Source organism: Balearica regulorum, chromosome 2 (genome assembly GCF_011004875.1).
Source record: "Balearica regulorum gibbericeps isolate bBalReg1 chromosome 2, bBalReg1.pri, whole genome shotgun sequence".
Lineage (NCBI taxonomy): Eukaryota > Metazoa > Chordata > Aves > Gruiformes > Gruidae > Balearica > Balearica regulorum.
Genome location: NC_046185.1, coordinates 66971141 through 66996428, shown reverse-complemented (window position 1 = coordinate 66996428; position 25288 = coordinate 66971141). Strand labels below are relative to the sequence as shown.

General features: G+C 36.7%; 1 protein-coding gene across 1 annotated transcript in view; it reads left to right on the top strand.

The window, feature by feature from the left end:
• Positions 1 to 25288, top strand: part of ERP44 (endoplasmic reticulum protein 44) — a 53098-nt gene that overhangs the window by 13720 nt on the left and 14090 nt on the right. The window contains exons 2-6 of the mRNA XM_075744604.1: positions 6382 to 6454; positions 8280 to 8319; positions 11432 to 11547; positions 22480 to 22664; positions 23139 to 23254. Coding sequence (XP_075600719.1) covers positions 6382 to 6454; positions 8280 to 8319; positions 11432 to 11547; positions 22480 to 22664; positions 23139 to 23254 — 530 coding nt within the window. The remainder of the gene's footprint in view (positions 1 to 6381; positions 6455 to 8279; positions 8320 to 11431; positions 11548 to 22479; positions 22665 to 23138; positions 23255 to 25288) is intronic.

Here is a 25288-nt window from a genome sequence, read left to right as displayed (position 1 = left end):
TTCTTGTGTAAGAGTAAGAAGTGTGGTAAATAAAATATCTAAAGATTCAGTTTTCAGTACTTTCCTGGGGAGCTGAATTCATGGTTTTAAAGCTGTGAAACAGGCTTTAAGATTGGTTCATATTTCTGAGGATGTGGAACACTCTAAGCATTATTCATGAATAACAGAGTTGTTCAGGTACCTATTTACATCTTTTGTAGGTATATGGACTGTGTTGCCTCTAAATGGATGTTTAAGACAAGGAAACCAGTATATTATGGCCCTGACTGGAAATTGTCCTTTTTCCTCCAGGCCAAGACAAATAACTGAAGATTAGAAATAGTTCAGTTGAAAATAAATTACAGGCCTTATCTCTGACATTTTTTTAGGCAGGCTTCATGTCATTTCTTTGAGTCCTGACTTAAAACATTTCTATAAAAGACAATGATCCTTAGGTTTGTGCCAAGAGACTTAAGCTATAAAATTGTGTTTGGGTGCATGGTTCTGCTATTAATAGCTTTCTGGAAAAATGCAATGCATTGAATGGCATGTTGTGATAATGAGGTTTAATTTTCATCTCTGCAATGGACTTTTTGAATAAATGTCTTGTCTTCTAATGATAGTTCACAAACTGTTGAGAGGTTAACTTACCCATTTGTCTAGGGACTTTCAATACTGTGGTAACAGACCACTGAGATATCTCTGCAGCTATGAATCATTCCATCATACACAACGATCCTACGACTCCTTTGAGTGTATGTTAAGTTCAGTTGTAGGAATCAAAATCACATTACCTCTTTTTAATATAGTGGTCTCTTTACCTAGCTCTGTGCAGTTATAGCTCTGTTTGGCTAAATCATTGTAAAATTGAACTATCAAGGCTAAAGAAATGTTTACTTTTCTAATACATATATCTGTATTTCAGTTTAGTTAGATTTTGTATCTGTTCTCATGGTAGTAACTACTATCCTTAAATCTATTTTCAGTAGCTACCTTTTGAGTGTTTTAAATTTCCCTGATTAAATTTAAAGGTACAGTTCTTGAGAGAAAAATAATAGGAAAAGAATTTTTTTGTACCAATTTAAAAATTGCTCTGGAAACTGAGATATAGCTCAGAACTGATCATTATCGTTTTGAACTAATATAGTTTTGTCTCATAGTCTTATAATGCAAGTAGCTTATATTGCTAGTAAAAATCCTGCTTAATCAACAGATAAGGGATGGCAGCAGTTAGTCTAAATTATGAAAATGCTCAGGCACAGTCTGGAATCAAGTGGTGACAATTAAGAGTTGAACTGCTCTCACGGAGAGGGTGAATAATGTTCTTTTATTATTATTTTTTCCCCACCATTCTCTATTTACTGTTATCTCTTGCTGCTCTGAACTTTGTGGTTCATTATAGGGCTTCTGGGAACACCACCAGCAAGATGCTCCTGATTGATGGTTCTGAAGCCAAACTTCAGGGACTCTTACAGTGTCTGTCAGCCTCGGCATTGCTGTCTCCTGGGATTGCTTTCAATTTGTATCGTCCTACAGCAGGCTGTAAACCCATCTGCTTCCTGTTGTCCAGGAGTTTAATGCAGACCTCAGAGCAGCAGCAGATTAGCGACATGAATAAAGAAAAAGGTACTCAGGGACTGAAAGTCAGCCGCAGAGTCCTGTGGGGCTAGGACTTCAGGTAGTAACTTCGACATGTCAATCTGGATTAGATGTGGGCTAGAGCTGGCTGCCAAACATAAAATGATTTTGTGGTGGAGCAGAAAGATGGTTTAGTTATGTGCCTTAAGGATTTCCCATCAGGAGGAAAAGGTAAATGGAAAGTTTAGCAAGTGAAAATGAAGGCTGTTCTTGTTGACTGCCTTGCAGGTGTAAGACTAATTAGAAATCATAATGCTCCCAGAATAGATGATTTTTATTTTTTTTTTAATTCTGTAGATAGTTTGCTCTGGAAATGTGGACTTCTGTTTCATTATATGAATTAAAAAATACATGTGAAGAACTAAAATGCAACAGACCAGGTTTTGTTCCTTTTATTGTAGTATTAAGATTGTGCACAGTTAAACTGTTAAACTCTTCTGCAGGAAAGTGGTGTGTAAGATAAACTTGGAAAAGGAATACTCCTAAACATACAGGCCTGTCTCTTCTGTCCAGTTAGCAATTAAAGAACTAACAGCACTAACTTGCAAGAGTAAAATGTTGATAAAAGGTTGACCTAAATCTCCTGAATTACCAGTGGGCTTCATTAATTGGATGCGTGGAGTGGCAATTGAGCAGCAACACTGTCAGCAGAAGATGAGTTGAAATTGGGTGTGCTTCTATTTCCTCTTTGGAAAAGAGATCTGAAGCCTGGCAGAGGTCTGCTGTTGGAGGTAAATGGAATGGGTTTTGTCCAGGCATTTTGTTTTGTGTAAGGCTGGTTGCATAGCCTTGCACCGCGTGTCAGAGGGGGACGATGTCTTGCGGGCAGTGCTTTGAGGTCTTTCATTAGAAAAAATCAGAATAAATGTCAGCTAATTTGTAGTTACTGCTCAGAAGTGACTAGTACTGGCTCCTGGCAGAAGTGGCAAAGTCATTTGCTAACTTCAAGTGAGGATCAAAACTGTATCAGAAATACCAGGATTTCTGTATAATTAAACTTCCCAGTAAAAATACGAGCAGTGTTATCTTCAGAAACTTCCAGGAATCCGAGCTGATATATTCCTTTTAAATTTGACAGACAGTGTTTCTGAGGACCAGAAAAGTAAAAATACACGTGCCATCTCTTCCTCTTCCCTCCCCCCACGAGCTAAATTTTATCTTTGCAAATGCATTGTTCAATTCGTGACTTTTTCCCCTCAGCAACACCTTCTGTAAGTGTATAAAGCTTTCTGTATTCACTTGTTTTAGTCTATAGTTTGCTTTGTCATTTTTCCATAGTGTCAAGCAATTGTGAGTAGATTATAAACATTTTATTTAACTTGTGCAGTTTCACACCCAAACATTTTGTATTAGTATTCTACTATATCTTTGGGTTTTTAAATGTTTTTCTTTCATAACAACTTAGTTTTACCTTCAGATTTTAGTAGGTTAAGCATTTAAAATATAAAAATACAGCTAATTTTATCCAATATAAAGGCAGTAACTTGAATTGTTTTCAGGTGTACTTACATAGCCAATTTTCCTTTTGAATTATTTTTACAAGATGCTTTCTTCAGTGAGTTTATAGCTATCTTGTGAGGTCAGCTGGAAATCCTATTTTTTCCCCCAGTTACTAATATGAACAGTCATCCGTGTGTCCTTTTGATGTAGGCTAGTGGAATGCAAAGTTTGCATTTAAAAGTAAAAAATTCTGAAGACTTCTTTTTTCAGCCAGTACGTTTTTCATAACTATGTTCAATACCTGTTTTATAAAGTGTGTAGCTGACATTCAGAAATGATTTCCTCAAAAATGTTTTGTTTTCTGCCTGTGAGGTATCAAGCACAGGCCTCATCAAAGGTCAGAAAATATTCTCAAAACAGTGTAGCTGCTTAGCAATTTAAATAAGAACTTGTATTCCTTCATGTTAAATATTAATACTAGTAATATCTTAAACCCTCTTGCATCTCATGGGAGAGCAAGATTACTGGGTCAAAAGGATCTGTGTTCTTCCTTACAGGCATTATACCTTTATGAAAGCTTCAGCTGAAGGGAGTCTTGCATATTTATTGACATTTCTTCAAGAAATCCTTTTTTTCCCTGAGTCTGTCTACTTATTATGAAGGTTTTGGCAGCCACAATTATTTAGTCAGTATAAAATGTTTAAGAACATGATTATAAATATATTTTGACAAAATAGAAATTCTCCTACTTCCAGTGGAAATAGTAGTTTGATTCTTGCAGGTTTTGTGCAACTTTTGGGGAAAGACATTCTTAGTCTTAGTATTTTTCCACTACTGTTTAATATAAAGGGACAATAGGATATATAGCTTAATTTAATTTTCACCTTCAGTATATGAAGACATTTGAGGTCTTTGTTTCAGTACACACAGCTTGCACCACACTTTTCCACAATAAGAGTTAAGAAAGCAATCACAAATTTTATTCATGCTATAAAGAAGTATTAGTTTTAATTTGCTTTTTCTGCACATAGCGCAGTTTAGTAGAGGATTTTATTGGTTAGTAAGCCCTGTGCTTTGATTTTGCAGTTAAATATTTGCATTGCAAGTTAAGGTATATTGTAGCAATCTACAAATTCAGCTACAGTTCCTGATACATTTAAATGTATCTGCTGAATAACACAGCCTATTTCACGATTGCAAATACTATGCTTATCTATGTTATGTTTAATTTATGTGTAATTTATCCTATTAGATAAGATTTGTGTTGTTGCTGTAAAATTGTATTAGAAAAAGCCATGTGGGTTTAAGAAATTCATATCTTACCCGTTCGGTATGTTGAGACAATACAGACTGCTGAGCTCCCGTGAAAACAGTTTCACCAAGACCTACCACAGAAATTCTTTCCAAGTATCAATGCTTTCTAGAGACTTGTGTAGATTTTCTGTGTAAACAAGCATTGTGTAAGATTGTAAGCAGGATAAGTATCTCTGTGGAATGATCAGAGGTTCTTGAGACCCTTGCAGGGCAGCTGAAGCCTTGGAACTTAGATGAGTTTGCGAAGTCACCTGTGGTAGGATCAGATGATGGCCAACGAAATGAATGTTGAGTTATACTGTCCTTTATTACCTAGAGCAATATTCCAACTGTTACTGTTAATCATAACTACTGCTTCAATTGTACACAAGTTATGTCTAACCTAATTCTTCAACAACACAGCGTGTGTACAAACAAAAACCATGCCAGCTCATTCATCTGCGTAACTGAGCCCATTACTACAAGCATAACTACTACTACCAGCATCTCCCTATAGCAACACCATGGAAGTTGTCATCCCATGCACCACCCAGGGTGTGATTGGAAGGTATCTGCACAGATGGTTGCTGTCAGCTGTTACTCATCTGGGGGTAATATGACTGATGTGGACCAGAGTCCATATACATCATTTCTCTCTGCAAAGACTGAAGGCAGGGTCATCCCTTCTTGCTGCTCAGCAGTCAGCAACACCAGCATCTTCAAAGGAACGTTCCCAATACTGGCTTGCCACAACTTGTGCGTTGCATAGCTTGCTTAATCAGATATTTTTTGGCAGACCGTGTCATTATGCTGTTTTGACTGTGGACCTTACAGCTCAACTGTTAGTTTTGTTTCTATACAGTCATCTTAAAGCCACAGTTCAGACATTTGTGTCAGGCAGTTTTAAGTGCCGCAGGAAGGCTGTGCAAACTCTGCCACAGATCTTAGACTTGCATATAAGTATCTTGTCCAATTACCAAGTGAGAAGCACTGGTACATTTTTTGTATTACAACAGCTGGTGTGTTTTCAGGCTGTAGTGTAAGATGGAGTGTAGGTGCTACCCAGTGGCGTCTATATGGCAAATACAAAAGGCTTGGTATCTTCACTGAAAAGTGTTTAGTGATCCACAAATCAGAAGGAATTGAAAATGATTGCTGCAAATCTCACCTATGTGCCATTTACAGTGATAGTCTGCAAGCTATGCCAATGTCTCGCTGCAGAAGTTTCCCATGATTTTTGAAGTTAATCTTAATGAAAGCAGGCATCCAGTATGGCTTATGTTTTTGAGGCCAATATTTGATATACTCTTGCAGCAAATGTGCAAACTTGATGCTTGATATTGAATTAGTCTTTAAATAAATTGTAACCAGTGTCAAAGATGAGTGCGCCCTAGGGGCTTGCTGCTTGTAGTCATGGCTTTAGTATAGGTCCAGGATAGGTCTCAGGCTCTTCTGTAAATAGAGATGTCCTTGTATCACCAGAGCCTTGTATCTAGCTGCTCTGTATGGCTTTATTTGGATGCTCTTTATGCTTACAGCTAAATTTTTCCTGGGTGTCTTTGGTAAAAGCAGCCGTCAGCTCTGCCTCTTTAGCCATAGGCAGATTTTCTTTGCAGCTGCAAGGAGTAAACTAAGGCCCCAGGACTGTTGGTAGTCCCATGTGCTTACACGCTTCTGGGCTGTGTGAGATTGTTAGGTGGCTAAAATGGGGGTTTCGTTTCTTTCTTCAGAGTGAATTTATGAATAGAAGTTATTCTTAAAGGTACGAAATTTCCCTGTAATATTTCTGCTAACATAATGGAGAATCATATGAAGAGATAGCCAATTTTGCTTTAACTGTGAAAGTATGTTGTATCTGTAGTGTTTATTTGTGTATTTGTACTACTGCTGTCATCTGAAATGTGTGGGCTGAATTACAATTGTTTTACTGTTCTTCTCCAGCTTTTGAGCTGCAGTATTTAATATCATAGATATGTTACTACTTTGTCGCTGGAACTTTACATACCTTACTGGTTTGCTTTCTTTTTTTAGGTGTCTTGGCTTTTTAATCCAACCAGAAGTGAAATAACAAGTCTAGACAGTGGAAATATAGATGACATTTTAAGTGAGTACTTTGATATATTTTTTTATGTCTACAGTCACTTATCTGTGTGAATCTTGCAATGTTATTAAATGAATATGCATACCTTAGCTTTGAAAATATGAATTGCAATATTAAATGACTGTGATCAAAATTAGCTGCCTGAACTAATATATCACCTAACAAATTGTCTCTTGTAATCTCAATGAGGATTTGAAGTCTCTAAGAAAAATACCTGGTATCTTGTTTGCAGATGGGAATGCTTGGTTACATAACCAAACCTGTCACGAGAGTGTATTAAGAGTTCCCAAAAAAATAGCAGCAACTGAAACCCAGGGTGATGAGCCTTAAGTATCTTGCTTGTTCAGCTCTGGTTTTCCTCAGGTTAAGCATTGTCCTGATTCTGGTGGCTCATAGAGAGGAGACTCATAAGTTAAACAGATGTGCATTCCTTGTCTGAAACCTTTTCATCTCAAAAGTATGCAATTTGCCTGTATCTGGTTGTCTTCAAGGGAAAAAAGTTAGTACCATGTTTCAAACATATTCAGAAGGAAAAAAAATCTTTATATCCTTTTATTTAGGTCTGTACTAGAATCTGCCTACTATTGCGGGATTGCTTTGTGTGGTAAATGTATGTTTAAGTGATACAAGATCTGTTTGTAAATATCTTTTATATGGTGGAAAATATAGAATCTTTTTGTAAAATGTTATTCATGAAAGGGAATATATGCAAAGTGTAAGTACTTTTTACCCTATTACTTTCAAGAAATACTTTATGCCTTGGGGGTAACCCTGAATTTCTCTGTGCTTGTTAATTTTCTGTTCACTACTTGCATTCCTTGCTGATAATGAAAATCTTATTGCCGTAATTTTAATCAAAACTGTAGTTTTTTCCAGTCTTCTCAAGAGTCACCTTTTCCAGTATGTTGTCTTTTCCAGACTTCCAACATCTTAATCTTTGCTTGTAATTGCTTTGTAACTTTGTCAATAGTGCAAATTCGTCGAGCAACATTTCTGCTTTATAAAGCTGTGACTGATATTCTATAGTTCCAGTATTTATTTCAAGTTTTCAATGTCAGCCACTACTATGACTAAAAATCAATTTACAGCATGGTTATTATACTGTGTAAAGATCACAATTTATTTTTGGGCAGGAGATTTGTCATTCTAGTTTTGATATATTTTCCTTTTTTTTGGTACATGAAAAATAATGTATAGGAGCATTATTTCACTACTGTGTCATATACCCTATAGTATTGCATTTATTTTAAGTGTCCCTTAGCATTTTTCTTTTTTGGAGGATTGAAGATTTCTCTGGTACGTTTTGCATTAGTATCCAGCTTCTTAGCAATTAAAGACCGACCAGAGCAAGTTGCACAGGCAGGCTGCACATTGGTCATTCTTCTAAGCCAAACAGTTTGACATTTCAGCTTTTAACTGTTTTTTAAGTTATGAATAATCTAGATAATGCTTAAAAGATATACTAGAGTACAGCTTCTGGCTTTGAGTGCCTTAATTTTAAATCCAGAATTACTTTTTGTCTCGTGTCACCTATTTACTTCTTTTGTGTCTTTAACACCTTAAGTATTGACATTTTTAATGTCTAATATATCAATGAAGTCAATAAAATACTTGACTGAAAGCCTCTTTTGTCACTTTCCCATTTGATATAGATTATATTTCAGGTAAGATTTATCCAGGCAGTTTTCTAGCAATCAGACTAAGCTGTATGCTGAATAACCTAGGAATATTTGCTTTTATAGTTTTGTGCATATTTTTATGATCTCAGATAAAAGCACTAAAATTGCTTCACAATTTGACTTTTTTTTTTCTTTTTCTTTCCTCTCAGACAATGCAGATGTTGCTTTAGTTAATTTTTATGCTGATTGGTAAGTTACACAAGTTTTGCTTTTTTTTCTTCTGTCTAAAAGCTGTCATGTTTGGCTGTAGTTTTCTACTTGAAAGTACAGTGGTATGTTGTTTTCAAACTAGTTCTTTCCCAGGTTTTTTATGTACTGATTACTTCCCCTTCTGCTATTCTGCCATCTTTTGTTTCATTCAGGACTCCTATCAGAGGAGGAAGGCTTCTATAGTAGTATGGAATAATGTGCTATATAATTGATGTGTTTGGTTTTTTTCCTGTTGTCATGACAGATTTCATTACCATTTTGCTCCTTAACGTAGTATAGTCCAAAATACTTCATTTTTCCTTTTTCTTCTATGTTGGTCCCATGCATGTGTGCTAGAAAGAAAAAGGCTTGAAATTACACTAAAAATCAAATGCTTCTCTCATCTGGAAGACCTTCCAAGAGGAGAACTAGAGAAACTATAGTTGAGGGATGAAATCTGAGCAACTGAAAAAGGAAAGAATTTGAGGCCAAATCAGTTAGACTGTGAAAGACATACTTAGAGGGACTGTTTACTTGAAATTAATTATAAAAAAACCCAAACCAAAGAACAACTTGCATACAAATCATCATTAGAATTAATTTAAGCACTGTATCTCTCTTTTTTTAATTGTGTGAGAAGTAATTTTAAATATTCTGCTTCACCACTAATATTTTTAAAAGAATCTTTAGCAAGGAAGAAACCAGGAAAGTATTCAGAGAAAATAAACTTTAACATACAATTTAATAGAGAAGATGGGGTTAGAAAAATAAATAATTTTCTGTCTTCCTTGATTAAAGTAATCTTGGATTTTAATAGCTTTGTAATGTAAAGCAATATATAAACCAAAGTACTACACTTTAAATATTCCTCTCCCGGCTTTTTTGTTTTGTAAGCATAAAATGTTGGCCTTCAGAATCAAAGGTCATATAGATGATTAGACTTCTGATTCCTTTCACCTCTTTCACATCCCACTATATGCCTAAGTCTGTAGGTTTGTATGGCTTAGAAATAGCAAGCGCACAGAGCTTTACATGAAAAATTTCCACTTTGCCTTTACTGATAATTCATTCAACCAGTAGGAGGCTAATTTTAATTGTTTTTTCAAAAGTGATTTTGAAAAATTCATACCCAGTCTTTTCATATAGAATGAAGTTCTCAATAAAGATGTTTTTAATGTCTTCTTTTAAACTTTGCATAAAGATAAACTGATTTAGATTGGTATAATGTCTAATAACCTTTGTATATACTTCTGTCATTTTACAGAAAATTTTTACGTTGAATTAGTTTGCATCTGTTCATTTGCTACCACAGACTAAATTGATGCTAGGCAAATTCAAACCAGTAGAATTTTTCTTTAGAGAGATTGTGTTTGTTTACCAAGCAAGCTATTTGTTTGAAATGTTTGTCTTTATAATGATAGTACAACTAAGTGACTAGTTAAGTAAGAAACTAGGTTTAATCTCTTACCTGTTCTGTATAGAATGTTGCTATAAAGGCTGTCTTTTTTAAAATAAGTAAATATAAGAAACTTAAGATGATTGTTTTCAGTTTATGGTCTGCAGATACCTGGTGGATCATGGACTACTTTAAAAGATTTTATTAAAGATAACTAAGGAAAGCAAACCAATAGAGAGTAAATTTAATACACTGAAATTTGGGATCTGTGTTGCCATTGAAAAATCATGTTTTGATTTTGCAAAAGGCAAACTACAGGAGGCTAAAAATCCATGTTCTGATACTTCTGTGATAGAGGAGAGGTATCAACATTTTAAAACTTAATATAGCAGAGTAACAAGCATCTGTTTTAGGACTTTATTAGCCCATCTCTCTCTGCAAATCCCCGCTGTTATCAACCCCTCTAGAATGGGTTTGCTTTCAATTGAAAGATTTGTGTATGCTTGCAAGTTGATTCACATTCTAGTAGACCATAATTTTAAAACATTACAGCCTTAGTTATGATCATTACACGTAGGCGTTCAGTAATAACCCCTTAACATAGCGTACTGCCAGCCTATGATGTAACGTGACGTTTTGAATGAGAACAGATCAGTTTCGCTGATGTAGATGCTCTGCTGTAAGGGTAGAGAAGAATAAGGGACAAGGAAGCTATATATAACGTATACATACTACATAAAGGTGTAGTGTACAATTGTGGTGCCCAGAGTCAGGTTTCTCTCAGAAAATGGCCTCAAGCCCTGTTTGTGTTTTGAGAGCAAAACCTGCCTCTTTGCTTGAACATTTGCTGTTGTAGACATAACATCCCCAGGCTGTCCCTGTTAGGTTTAAGTGGGGCTTCAGTGCAGGCTGTTTTGTTGCATGTCTGTTCTATGAGGTCTCATTTGGACAATGCCTGCAGTGCCGTTGTACTTAATTTAAAACTCTGCCACGTGTGTAGAAGAACAGAATAAAAATAATTTTATTGGCATATTAATAATGGGCTTGTGTGCTAATGTTACCCTAAACTCCCCAGAGCCACCAAAGCATCTTTACAATGCTACAGCCTTTTCCATGGGCAGAAAGAGAGGATTTGCTTCAAAATCTGACATGACTGGAAGAAGGGACCAACAGGATTCTCTTTGTTCATAGTGCTGAAATAGCAGGCTGTTCAAATTCTACCGAACTTGAGCAATAATATGATAAACAATACTTAACTTCTATTGTTAACCCTTATCTAGTTATCTCTGTGATATTTCTTGAAGGTGATTTTTGGTGAATATTTGAATCTCAACAATCTATGTAAGATTTTTTACTATATTTTAAAAACTATTTCCTAAGGGATAATTCAGGCAGAAAAAATAAAAGAACAGACTTTCTGAATAGAATATATTTCCTAAAGGCTTATAATTGATTAATGGTGTTTCTTAAGCAGATAAAGCAGGGGGGCACATCTTAAATTAGATATTCTTTTAGAAATTTTTTTTCCACCTGAATTATTCAAGTTACTTTTGAACCTGTTTTTATCCAGCCAGTTAATGGAATGATTACAAGTAGATATTCTTTTCCAGTAGCTTTTCTTTCTTTTTCCTTCAAAGATTGAAATATTCCCTGAGTCATTAATTAAAGTATTTCAAATTAATATTTTTAAGTTATAATCTTGTGTTCTGTCCACAGGTGCCGCTTCAGCCAAATGCTGCATCCTATTTTTGAGGAAGCTTCTAATGTAATTAAGGAAGAATATCCAGATAAGAATCAAGTGGTGTTTGCTAGAGTTGACTGTGATCAGCATTGTAAGTAAATCCTGATTTCAGTTTTGGTGTGCTATCCTGCCAATAAGTTATTCATTGTATTGAAGAACATACTAGGCAGCAATCTAAAGTGTAGCTTTACCTGCCCTGTTATTTTGCCCAGAGAGGTAGTTGCTTGTATACATTGGTGAACCTGTTCTTCCAAATTTGTCAGGGCAATCTCCAGTGTTGCTTTCTCATTGCATCCATGAACATGCATTTATATCCATTCAGCCTGTCTCATTTAATGGAGAAAAAAGAGCTGGGATTGTAAATTAAATTGGCTCGTTGAGGGGTCAGAGAAGCACTAGCGCTACAAATGGTGCAGGTCTTCTCAGTCAAGAAAAGGGAGGGGTCACCCTCTGTTGTCAGCATCAAGATGATGTTCTGCTCAGGTCTGCCTTCCAACTAGGAGACATGGTGGACTCTAAGTTGACTTTTGCACAGCCAAGAGGGAATCAGAACTTTTCTGCTTTGCTGTTTGTACACATGCCAACAAGTGGTTGCCTGTTTGGGTTCTCCCCCCACCCAGAAATACATGAAAATGATACGTCCAAACTTACTCATTTTATGCTGATATTAATCCAAAAAGTTGCTTTTTAATCCCATAATAAGTAAAATGTAAGGAACATCATCTGCTAGACAAATGGATAGTACTGAGATTTTTATTATGATGCTTTTTAAGTATAAGATCAACTTTTTTGTTTTATGCTTCTGGAAGAACAGTGCTTGCAGGCATAGTTTCTTTACAGTGGCTTCTGATTCCCAAAGAGTAGTACCAGTTGCAAGTGGCTTCAAATCCCAGCAGAAATTCAGTTCTAACCAATACTGTTTATAATATTTGGGCTTTACAAAGCTGTTAATTTGTAAGAAGGATCACAGTTGGAAATTTGAGGAATCACTGTGTAGAATTATTAGTTTGCATTTGTAGCGTATCCATGGGACTTGCTGTTGACCTAATAGTTTTGTTTTAGGTTTTTTTAATGGAGCACTAAGCACTGAAGAGAGAACCTTCTAGGACAGAAAGTGTCAATTGCATATCTGTGAAAAGTAACTGATTTAATGTACCTTTTTCTTTCCCATTTTACAGTCTAACTTCTTTGGTGTTATAGAGGATTTTCCCCTATAATGAGAATTCTTGAAGTTTCTTGGCTCTTAGTTGCAGACTTTAAAGTCAGTAAGTTCACTTGAGCATCTTCCATTGGCATAATTTTGTGCTCTATTTTGTATGTGTGCATGTAATTGCCCAACAGTAAGAGCACCTGTCTTGCAATCTTGAAAGAGATCTCAAGCATAAAAAAACCCCCAACTTTTAAGGGAGCAAACAGTATCAACTCAGTTTATGAAATATAAGATAAGCTGATTCTTCAAACTGTCAGGAGTGGCCAAGGAGATTGTTTCATCCTTCCCAAAGATCAGGAAGACCAATTCATGACCATATGAAACTTAACTGCCTCTGGGATTAAATCTTTGAATCACTGGGATGTCAGATCCCCTTCACAGCCTCACCTATAGTGTGTGGTGGGGTTTTTTGGGTTTTGGGTTTTGTTTGGTGGATTTTGGGGGGTTTATTTGTTTGGGTTTTTGTTGAGGTTTTTTTATACCTGGAATACCTTCCCAGATCTCAAATAATTAACTACATTTTTATCTTCTTTCTTTTTCACATTCTGTGTTCTCTTGTGCTTCCAATCATCCGTCTATATGGTGTGTGCTTGGGAGATCTTAACCAAAAGCATGGCATTAAGTATTCAAATTTGCCATCCCTAAAAGTCAATTTTCAAGTAAGGCAATGAAATCCGTTGGAGGAGTATATTGAAGGCAAAGCCTGATACGCAGTCTTTGCTGAAGTTTTCTTACTGAGTTTTTTTGTCCCTTTGTTCTGAGATCTACTGCAGGATCTACACAAATAAACTACCCCATATCTTTTAGCGCTGTGATTAGAAAATAAATGCAGTCGTAACAAACATTCTGATTGGTTTTGTATCAGTTTATTAAACCAGTCACTCTACATACTTTAAACTACTTTTGCATTTACTTTTGTATATATTCTATCATTTTCATAAGTGATAGTGTCTCAATTTAACTTGAATCGCTTGGGGGGGAGGAGGGGAATTCAGGACATTCTTATTTTCAGTTTACTTGATTCTTACATTTGTCCATAATAGATAAGTCTTATCTGAGTGTTTTAACAGTCTGGTGGGCTCATATTTTCATTGAGTCAAGATATAATGAAACTTGATAGAAAGTTCTCACAAAAGACTGTAGTAAAATCAGTCTGTGTTGTTGAGTTTTCTTATTAAAGTTTCCATTAACAACTCAAGTCCTCAGTTTGTTTCTTGCAACTTTAGTTGCTTGGTTAACTCTGAGAGTCTTTGGGCTGCTGAAATCCCAATGTTTAACCTTGAGATGTTCTTGTCTTAGTGGTTATGTGCCTAAGAAAACTGTCATGTGTGTTCCCCTCAACATATTTGGAACACTTTAGAAGCTTCTTGCTTCATCATCATCTCATACGCTCATTGAATTGAGCTCATCAGAGCTTGTTAGGGAGATCTGAGGCCTGGATGGCAGAGGAGATGCTACAGCAGAGATTGTCTTCCTTCCCCTGGGAGTAAGGTGTAGTGGGCTAAGTAGTATGAGGTAGCCGTGAGTTTTGGTCTTTCGTTTTATTACTGGAATACCATGAGTTCTCTGTATTTACTCTTTGTGTTCTTAATTTAAGGAGTAGATGAGTATGACTTCTGCTGCAGAAGTTTTAAAATAGGACAATTAAAAATAAAATCCTGTCATGACAGACCAAGTCTTTTCCCCCAATTTGCATTGCCTTTTTGAATTAAAATAGCAAAACTGCTTATGTTATTCCTGGTTTCTAGTGTTCATTTGTTGGGTTGTATGCTGTGGTACATTTCATGGCACACAGTTACTGGGTATGTCCTAAAGTTTTAAGTATTTTAACTTTGATTTTAATGTATGTAATAGCAGCTTTTTAGTAAGAGGGTGGATGTTACTATATTACCCAACTTGTGCCTGCTGTAGTAGTTTACTAAATGTTGGAGTCAAGATTGTTATTGTCTTTTTTCCCCTGTTTTACCTTTATATTTTTGTATGTGTTTACATATTTTAGCAGCAAGGTTTATGCCAATATTTTGGGGTTTGTTATGCCTGCAGGTTTCATACCACTAATAGTTCACTATTAGGATGATATTCTAGAGATGGCGGATTATTTGCATTACAAATGATCTGTTTCTTTTTGAAGCCAAGACTCTGTAGGGAATCCAAATAGCTGACTTCAGGCCACTCAAAAACAGCTTTCAGAATGGTCAGCCAGGCATAGATACTTTCCATTTAATGCACTATTATTGAAGCACACTGCAGGGCCCAACAGCTCACACCAGCTTCTGAGGGTAAAGCAAATTAAAGAGAATTATTGATGCACTGCCAAATGTTTGATGCTTAATGACAAAACCATAATTCTGTCTGCTTTTATAGACAATATAAAGATGTTTTTCTGGAAAGTGATAGGTCCCAATGTGATTAAATACAAAATCTAAATAGTAACAGTATATTAAGCTTCTGTATGTGTTATATTTTACACCAGTTTATAATACTGTGAAAGATAATTATAACTGAAATGTATAAGTTAAGTCATCAGCCTGTTTTTATACTGGTAAGCTAAAGGTAAATCTGTTGAAGCAGGCACTCTTTCAGTTTCCAAAACCTTATCTTTTTATATCATAGATATATCTAAGTTCCACTACATTGTTTGCTGTTAAAATCTTTGAGTTTGGTATGTTCAATTTAGTAATTTACTTATCTTAAAAATTATGCATTTCTATTCTACGTGTAATACCTACTAAAGTGACTTTCCATATAAAATTATAGAAGATCTTTCTGCATATACATTATTAGGAAGGTTTTGGTTTGTGGGGTGTTGGTTGGTTTTGGGGGGTTTTTTGTGAGTGGGTTTTTTTTGCTTGCTTATGGTTGGTTTTGTGTGTTATTTTTGGTTTTGTTGGGGTTTTTTTATCCTTTGTGTTAAGCAGCAATGCTGGAAACTCACTTGATACCCTGGATTTCCTGTGTGTCTGGTCTCTGTGAGTGAATATTGCAGTATAGAACAACTCATGTTTCTGGAGGAGAGGAGGAAAGTTTGCTTTTGGAACAGTTTATATGAATTCAATATTAGGAGTTGTACAGAATTTTTATAAATTAAAGTATATATTTGGGTTTTAGTTCAACTGCACCATTGTTTCCTTTGGTTTCTGAGTTAAAAAATAATAGCTGGTTTAAATAAATCTTTGTCCTTCCAAACAGAAAACAACTTCTCACTAGTGGGGTGTTGAGAGGTGCTTTGCTGGACAGACTGTTTAGGGAGCTCTTGTTCTTTCTTTCAAAATGTCCACGAGTGGTACTCTCACTCTACGGTGAGCTGATCTCTCTGAGTCTGGCCATTCCTGCAATGTGTGCTAGTGTTAGTCTTCAGAGGGTTACTTAGACTGTATTGCTGCTGTACCTTTGGTAAGCAAAATAACTCAGTACAATAACAAATTTGGAGGTTTATAAATGAACTATAAATGAAACTGTAAACAAGCATGAGATTTTCATTGCATTCCTGCCACTTTGCCTGGAAAAAAAACATTGGTCTGAAAGAGTTATCTTTGGCTAAAATAAGAAGTGGAAGTGATTCGGAGCGGTTGTTGATGGCTCTCCTCAGGAGAGCCATTTTGTTAGCCTGTCAGAAAAGGTTATGGGATACCTACTGATGAGGCCCTGCTAAGAGCAGGCATGGCTGTTGTGAATGCTCCTTTGCAGCAGAAGGTGGTCTAGATTTGCTGTTACCCAGCTTCTTAGTAGCCAAGTTTGATGTAGAACATTGATTGCTTTTCTTGTACCTGTTTTGATCCATCATACAAGCCACCAGTATCACAATCATCGGGGTAGCATGGTAGTTTAGGTGGTCTCCCAAGTTCCTTTCTAATTCTGCTCCCTGTGAATATTCTCAGGTCTTATGATTACGGGCAACTGTCACAAGAGGAGTAGCTTAACTGGGGAGAATCAATGCTGTATTATGAAATACTTAACAATAAAGTGCATGTAGTCCTATATGTAGGAAAGTGAGAGGCAAAAAGGCCTTTTTAAGTGAACTTGAGAGAAAAAAAGCTCGAGGAATAATAAGTAAAAACGTAAGTATCAAAGACAGATTTCATTTCTCATCTGTCGTGATGGGTAGGTAGCCTGAGGGACTTCAAAAGATGTGATTGATCTCAAGTGAGCAAGCAGAATACTCATTCGGTTGTCCCAGCTTCACATACACAGCTGAAGGAATTTGTTACCTTTGAGATGGAAGGTATTGCACAAGGGTGAGGAAGAGTTAAGATGATTTGACACAAAAGAAGATTAGTGTTAGAGCCAGTAAATTCAACCTATGTATATGCATTTAAATATATGTAGCTATGCAACTCCTGTGTAAAAACAAAATTAGGAAAGGTAGTAGCTTGGGTTGGTGCTAGCTCTTCCTCAGACAACATGAAGACTCTCCTTAGAAAAAGGGATACTACAAATATTTTCTGAAATTATTTTTATGGGGTTTGAGCTTTGGAACTTTTTTATTTTCTTCCAGATAACTTTTCAGGCTGTTGTAGTCCTCTGTTCAGCATGTGAATTGCTTCAGGTGGTGCCTTATATTATGAGGTGGGCATTTAAGATAATTATCAGTATTGCTCAAATCCTATTGGACATGGGTTTTGAGAACCAGTCCTGTAGACTTAAAATATAAATATTTGCTTGGTGGTGGTATGAATTATGACCGTGGAAGACTACAACAGTGGACTGAGTTAATGATGGGATGATACCTTGACCCTTGTAAATCTTGCTGGTCCTTCAGTGGGAAGGACATTCTTAACTACACTGTGGGTGGGAGCATACTTCAATATAGTGTGTCTTGGTGCAGTTTTTCAACATATTCTTTATAGTACTTTTAATTTTCATTTAGTGACAATGAACTTGAGATTCTGGGTGACATGATCTGTTATACTAGCTGAACTCTTTGGACAACATGTTGTGGTTTTACCCAAGAACACTGGAGTCTGAAGCATTCTGGTAGCCAAGTCACAGACTGCTTGGGTGAAGCTGTAGCTTAATGCACCATGTGAAAAGCCCCCCAAAAGTGGGTTTTGGCATTCCTTTGAATAGAGGAACACATGATACTCAAACAGAGAAATGGCTGACAGTGCAAGAGATATGATAAAGTTATGGATCACAAATGATAGCTCACAAAGCACGTTTTCTTGGAGGACCTTGCTCGGAAGATGATGTGGGAGACTGTCTTGGAAAACATTGGATGTAAATGTGTCCTGTTTTTTGGCTGTGTTAGAGTTAATTTTCACAAGAAGCTGGGAGGGGACACAGGTTAGGTGACCCAAACTAGCCAAAGGGACATTTGATACCATGTGAGGTCATGCTCTATATATAACAGGGGAGCGCCGGCCAGGGAGGAGGGGTCACTGCTCGGGGGAACAGGCTGAGCATGGGGTTGTGGGCAGTGAGCAAATTGCATTATGTATCACCTGCTTTGTATATTCTTTTATCGGTATTGTTGTTGTTTTCTTGCTCCTTTGCTGTCCTCTTAAACTGTCCTTACCCCAACCCACGAGTTTTACCTTTTTTTTCTTCCGATTCTCCTCCCCGTCCCACTGAGGGGGGAGCGAGTGAGTGGCTGCATGGTGCTTAGTTGCCAGCTGGGGCTCAAGCACAACAGAATGTCAGGCTTCAATAAAAGTTTCTTTCAAAACAACAACAAAAGCTGCTGTCTTATCTCTATTGTAAGAGGCAGCCTTGCTTTTCTGTTCAGTAGTTCAGGAGAAGTATCAATACAGTGCATCTGTGAAGAGAACTGAGTGACTATGAAGACATTCCTGTTTGAGTTGGTAGAATGAATAGCAGAAAATAGTCTGAGCACTTTAGAAATGGTTGTATGCCAACAGATATACATACAAAACAGGGAGGAGAGAATCATCTGAATTCTGCAGTCATTGCTCTGCTTGAAACTTCTGATTTGTAGATGACAAGATGATCAGGCATGTCAGTAGCTTCCTATCATAACTAGTATGAAGCTGTTCTGGTAGCATAGACACTAGGCTTATGATTTACTGATTAATTGGGCAAATTACAAACTCAAGGTTTGTACCTTTTAGGTATCTTAGTACCTGAAGAAAACACAAAGTCATAGTTGGGAGGCTTTTTTTACTTTAGGTAGGTTACCCTTATCTGTTTCAAATACCTCTTTTCATCAGAAAATGGGCAGTGAGAATGTCTAGAAATACCTTTAAATTTAATTTAGGATTTACTATAACTAATGCAATCTGTGGATGAGTTCAAACAATATTCCATGTATTTGCATTGTGTATTTCCAATTTTAAAAGGAATACAATTTTGTAGTTGCTCTGCTTATGCTAACTCTACCTGTATCAAATGCCAGGGTTTAATGAAGCGTTTAAGGTTTACTCTATTTGACTTTTGAATGAATTCAAACAATTTTTCATGTACTTGCATTTTATATTTTGTAAAATGATGGTTTTCAAATACTTGTGTAGGACTATCATCTCTCTGTTAGTTCAAATACCAGTATTCATGGGATCTCAATGTAATTTGTAAAGAGTATGCAAGTTCTGACTTATGAAATAATGTTTGAATTCAGTCTTGACAGTGGGCATTTTATTACCATTAATTTTTTACACAACTTGAGCACTTGATGAAGATTCACATCCCTGGGGACTGCAACTTCCATCTTGGAGAACTTTCAAGACCCCCTGAATGTCCATTCTGCAACCTGTGCATCCTCCTATAACTGTAGAAATAACCTGAAGGAAAAAGTCCATGTTGTGAGACCAAAAAAAAAAAAAAAGAAAAAAAAAAGTGTAGTTCTGGTGTTCTCTGCTGTGGAGTTCTTCAATCTCATCAGTCAACAGTCTTCAATCTCAATGTGTTTCTGCGAAATCTTCACCTGTAGTGTTCCTTGTCTTCTATCAGACCCTGGTCAAGTTTTGGTAGACTGACGTATGGTCAGAACAAAGGCCCTTCTATCAGCAGGAGAGAAGGCAGCAAATGCCTTGTTTGCTGACGTTGTTTGTCTTCTGCTGAGCAAATATAAAGTGATTCCTCCCCCACTATACTTGCCACCTTCTTCAGGCAGCTCTTACATACTTTTTTTAGTTAAAGTGATGGAATTTAAAGGAAGAAAAAAAGTATTGATCTAATACTTGTTAATGTTGAATATGTTGGCATCTTCCCTTGAGAAATTTTAATTAATTTGAAATAAAAGCACTCTGAATTGAGGACATAAAATATCTTACCCTTAATTGTAACTGTAATTAGTGCGTTAAGAAACTCTTCTGGGTTATTTAGGAAACAGGTCAAGTCCTTTCTTAGTCAAAATTGATAGGCTGAATTCTGTGATATTTTATAGTGATAGAAACCTTGTTAGGAACTGGGCTTAGCTGCTGAAGCTTTTAAGCTTACTGGTTTCAGGAATGTTAAAGAACATTTTTGCGGAATCAACATCGTCCTTATTCCTTTGCTGTGCATGTTCTGTTTTCGGTTCTCAGACTCGTTTAAGTTGTGTAGCTGGTACAAAGATTGTTTTCAGTTAACTAAAGCTTCAAGAGATTAGTAGTGTCTTAGCAGCAATTAAAACTACTGATGGTTTCACTGAGAGTTCTCCAGGCAGCAGGGAATTATCTCCTAGAAATCCAAAAGAGGTGGAGAGCATTACGTGCTAGAGAACAGTTACAGGCACAGTTCCATAGCGGAATGAGTTATTTCCAGTTGTGTGGGGTTTTAATTTTGGTTTGCAACCGACAGGTGTATGTTAGCTGCCCAGTTTCAGCAGTTTGTTTGTGACAGCTGCCTCTAAATAATAGTTTTCGCAGGACATGTGTCTCCGTTCTGTTTAAAAAGAGTAAGTGTAAGATAGAAAGCAAATCTGCTTCATGGTAAATATGTAATTGAGAAGAAAGGGCATTCTTGTCAGAAAGGAATAGATTTTATGTTGTTCATTACTGAGCCAGATACACTGATGGACCCTCACTTGGTTGCCTTCCTGCTGTGGGCTAATTCAGGTCCCCTGAAGCGTACCCTTTGACTTCAGAGGAGTCAGTGAAAAGTAAGAGTATGTGCATTCAGCCCAGACTTTCAATGCCTTCCTCTGTTGACTGGGTGAAACTTCTCTGTCTCCAAAGGATAAATGGGTCCATTGAAGTTCACCATCTCTCCCTTTCCTTCCGAGAGAAAGGGAGAAGGGGGAGCAGGGTGGTTGTGGTTGATGGGAATGAGTCACCTGAAAGGATTAAGCAGCTCTGGAAAGCGGACAGGCTGCTCATATTTTGGGATTTAGTTGGTTTTATGTACAAACATGACTGAGGTTTAGGTAAACTGTATCCCACTCTGTAATAGAGGACAACCAGTTTTCACAGGGGCTGTGAGATTTATTTATTTATTTATTTCTAGCTATATTTCCAGGGGAGGAGTAAACAGGAGGGCATAATTAAACAAAGCAAAAGGAAAGTGCTTGCAGAAATCTACTTGGCATTAGGTGCTTTGTCTCTATTGTTTGTTTTTAGTCTTGTTTTCCTAAGATCCAAAGTGTATCTGGTTACCTTGTTTCTCTAGTCCTTCCTCATAAAAAACACTCGTTGAATCTTTTTGCAGAACTTCAAACACATTTGAAAGAGAGAAGAACGTTCAAAGCTCTTAAGTTGCCGGATATTGGAGATGCGCAAAAATGATTTTTGCACTGTAGCAAAGGTTGCTGTAAAAACTCAAGGCTGATGGATCCTGCTTATTGTGCCAGGAACCACTTGCTGGTTATGTATAAGTTTCCCCATCAACGTGTAGCTGGGAACTAGCTGCAACACCTATTGCAACTTGCCGCGTCCCAGTGATTAACCACAGTGGAAGAGGAACAAAGGGACACTTGAAATACTCTGGTGGGGCATAGCAAAAAACCAGATTATTGCCTTAGTAGAGGTTGAAGGTACGGGGCACAGGACGCACATTCATGAGAAACTGGGCTTTATTGCTTCTGCTCGGCTTTCTTCTTTGCTCCTCTTCTAATTTTACTGTAAAACCTCTTCCCATTTTTATTTTTCTTTTACATTTTAAGTCTCATGAATAAATAATTTAGAGTTAAATAATATACCTGTTATATAAAGGTGAAAATAGCTAGTGCTCTGATGCTAGGTGAACACAAATACATGTTAGTTTGTTGTATGAAGCTCTGTGCAGTCAAAGTCTAGAAAAAAGCTGGGCTGCATGTATAGATGTGAATGAAGAACTGTCTCGAAGGAAATGCTGGCCCTGGTTGACAAGAGGGTGTGTTTGCCTTAATTTTGAAACCTGAAATTTTGTGTTTGTTCAAAACCTGAACAGCTTAGAACTAACAGCAGTCTTCTGACTTTCATAGGCTTCAAGAAATACTTTGCACAGGGTTCACCACCTCCAAAATTTAAGAGATGACAATTATATTTCCAACACTGTAGTTGAGATAAAAATCATAGTGAGGTTAAAGAAAAATAGAGGATGATTTATTCTATTAAAACTTTCTCATGTGGATTAATTAACTGAAATTTGGCAAGCTTTTAAGATTCTTGTGTTCTTAAGCTGACCAAGTCAAGTCTTTACCCAAGATTTTCGTCATGATTTTTTTTTATGAAGATCAGTACACGTGAGAAATACTGTAGCTGCTATCCATTCTCTCCCCTATGGCGTTTTGGGGGGTTTTTTTAGGGTGTGGTGTTTTTTTTTTTAGTTCTTGTTTAAAAATGTGGAACTGCTGGTTCAGAGATTCCTCTTACTCGCGCACATATGCATGTATAATATTTCATGTTCAGTGTATTTCTGTATTTGTAGGGTTTTCATTTTATTTTCTTAATTTCTTTTTAGCGGACATAGCTCAGAGATACAGGATAAGCAAATATCCAACTCTGAAACTCTTCCGGAATGGAATGATGATGAAGAGAGAATACAGGGGCCAGAGATCTGTGACAGCAATAGCAGATTATATCAGGCAGCAGAAGAGTAACCCTATTCGGGAGGTCCAGGACTTGGAAGAAATAAGTTCTCTTGATGTAAGTCTTTCAATTTTATTCCTTCTAAATATATAGTTTATTTTTTAAAATGTTGCACTGGTGAAACATTAATGTATTTGAAGTACATATTTACATCTTTTTTCAACCAGAAATATTGTGAGTGCTTTTTTTAAGCTGAGTGGAAAACTGGATCATTTCCAGTGTTACAAATTACTCCAATATAATCACTTTCAACTGCATTCATTTTGTTACAGTAATGCCACTACCAAATTACTTTACTTTTAATCATTTGAAAAGAATCATATGTTGTATTTGACAAGATGCTTCTAATATTCCTCACTGGAAAAATATTTACAAGGGTGCTTCTCAATATTGAAAAGGCAGAAAAGAAATAACTTCTGAACAGTTACTGACTGTTGAATGGATGGCATCTCTATATTTAATATCCTTAAGGGAGTAATGATAGTTTTTGATAATTTGAGGTAAGCTATAATTTAACCTTTGTTTTTACAGCGCAGCAGAAGAAGTATTGTTGGATACTTTGAGCAAAAGGACTCTGACAATTACAGAACCTTTGAAAGAGTAGCGAATATTTTGCATGATGATTGTGTATTCCTGTCTGCCTTTGGGTAAGTTTTAAAATTTGTTGATTGCATGACTTCATTATTGAAACTATCTGAATGAGCTGCGTATATCTTAATTGAATGGACCTCTTTAATATTTTCAGTGTGGCATAACTGAGAGACTAGACCTTAACAAATACACTGCATGAAGGATAGGAGCAGAAAACTCCTTCTAGCCTTAATGCTTGCTGTGAAATCCAACTTTGGGGGGTTTTTTGCCTCCCTTTTCTTTTTTCACTCTTTGTCAGTATCGTTTAAATGTAATTGGGGAGGTTTTAGGGGGCAGATAGTAGACAGTTGCATCCCAAAACCCTGCTGCTTTGGAGAGAGAGGGGAACAAGAGGGGGAAGAGTTTGAAAACTTTTTGGCAAAAATTTTATCAGCTTTGCAGACCGAGTAACTCTTCTTTTTTTTTTTTTTTTTTTCCCCAACCTCTTAATTTTTTTTTAATATATGTTTTTTTTTGATAGGGTTTTTTCCTTTTTTTTTAATTTTTCCTTTTTTCCTGTAAAGAATAATTCAGTAGTTGCTTGTTCATTTCCTCTTGATGTCAGGGAGAGAGGACCTTGTTCCAAAATGCCTGATTTCTGTGCCTGGGTCTGTTTCATGGGAGTTCTGCATCACTGCACACAGTAACAGTTTAGAAACACAATTACGCTGATGAGCTTCATAGCGTAAGCCAAGAAGAACAACCTACAGAAATTAAAATTTCTCCTTGTTGTACAGATTTACAACAATATTTAAAAATATTAAAAGATCTTCACTGGAGGAAGAAGAATAAATGGGGAGTGAGTGATTCCCCTTTTTAAGTAGCATAATAAAATGCAATTATAGATTCTTTCTGCAGTGTTTAATGTGCCAGCACTGACCACTTTAAAGTGACTGGGCATTAATGTGAGTTCACAGTCTACCCACAGTTGCAAGATCAGGAATTTGCATGGGTTATCCTAGCTTTTATATCGCATACAGTTACCCTAAGGGTGTTTTGAATTGGATTTAATGACTTTAAACTGAAGGAGGGTCGATTCAAATTAGATAAAAGGAAAAAACTCTTCACTATGAGGGTGGTGAGGCACTGGAACAGGTTGCTGAGAGAGGTTGCGGATGCCCCATCCCTGGAAGTGTTCAAGGCCAGATTGGATGGGGCTTTGGGCAACGTGGTCTAGTGGAGGGTGTCCCTGCCCATGGCAAGTGATGTGTAACTAGATGGTCTCTGAGGTCCCTTCCAACCCGAACTGTTCTATGGTTCTATGTATTGAAGGATAGCAGAGACACTAGGAGGGTGTATCAAGGTAGAAAATGTTTCATCTGTTTGAACAAAACTTGTTGTCAGTTGCTAATGCCTCTTCTTCCAATGTGTTTCCAAAAAAAAAGGTTGAGGGTGGGGGACAGGATTTGTAATGTGCAGGAGTACAAGTGGCTTTCCTTTCCTTCAGTTCCCAATTAGGTATCCTATGACTGTGTAAGCAGCCATGGCCATGAGAGAATCATCAAATCTTGTAAATCCGTGACCTGTAGGTCTGCCAGTCTTATTCCCAAAGAATGGCCATTATCTCAAATGTTTTCTGATGAGTGCACCTGTGCTTGTTCTCGGGGCAGCCTGTCTGAGTTGTTATTAGAATTTTAAATTATTTTTTGCCTCGTCATAAGACTTTCATTCTTTTCAGCAATGCATTTTGAAAAATCATTAGTAAGATAGCAATACTTCTAAGATTCTCTCTCCTGTTGTTTGAACCTGTTTGTCTTTGGTTTGCTATTTGTCAACTTCATGTAATAATAGTCTCCCACCACTCAGTGTTAGCATTTGGTTGCTGGATGCTGTTCTTGAGTAGTTACGATGGGGGTTTAATTTTTTGCTTTAGATATAAGCAATAAGCAAACATAATGGAACAGATCAGAGTTTGATTATTTGTAACCTGCCCATGTAACTACAGATTGCATAGCAGGCTTGTTGTTACTCTCTTCTCCAGGCTCCCATTCCCTCTCTAGCCTGGAGCTGTTAGTGTTTTAAAGTACAGCCTTACAGACAGCAATCCTGGA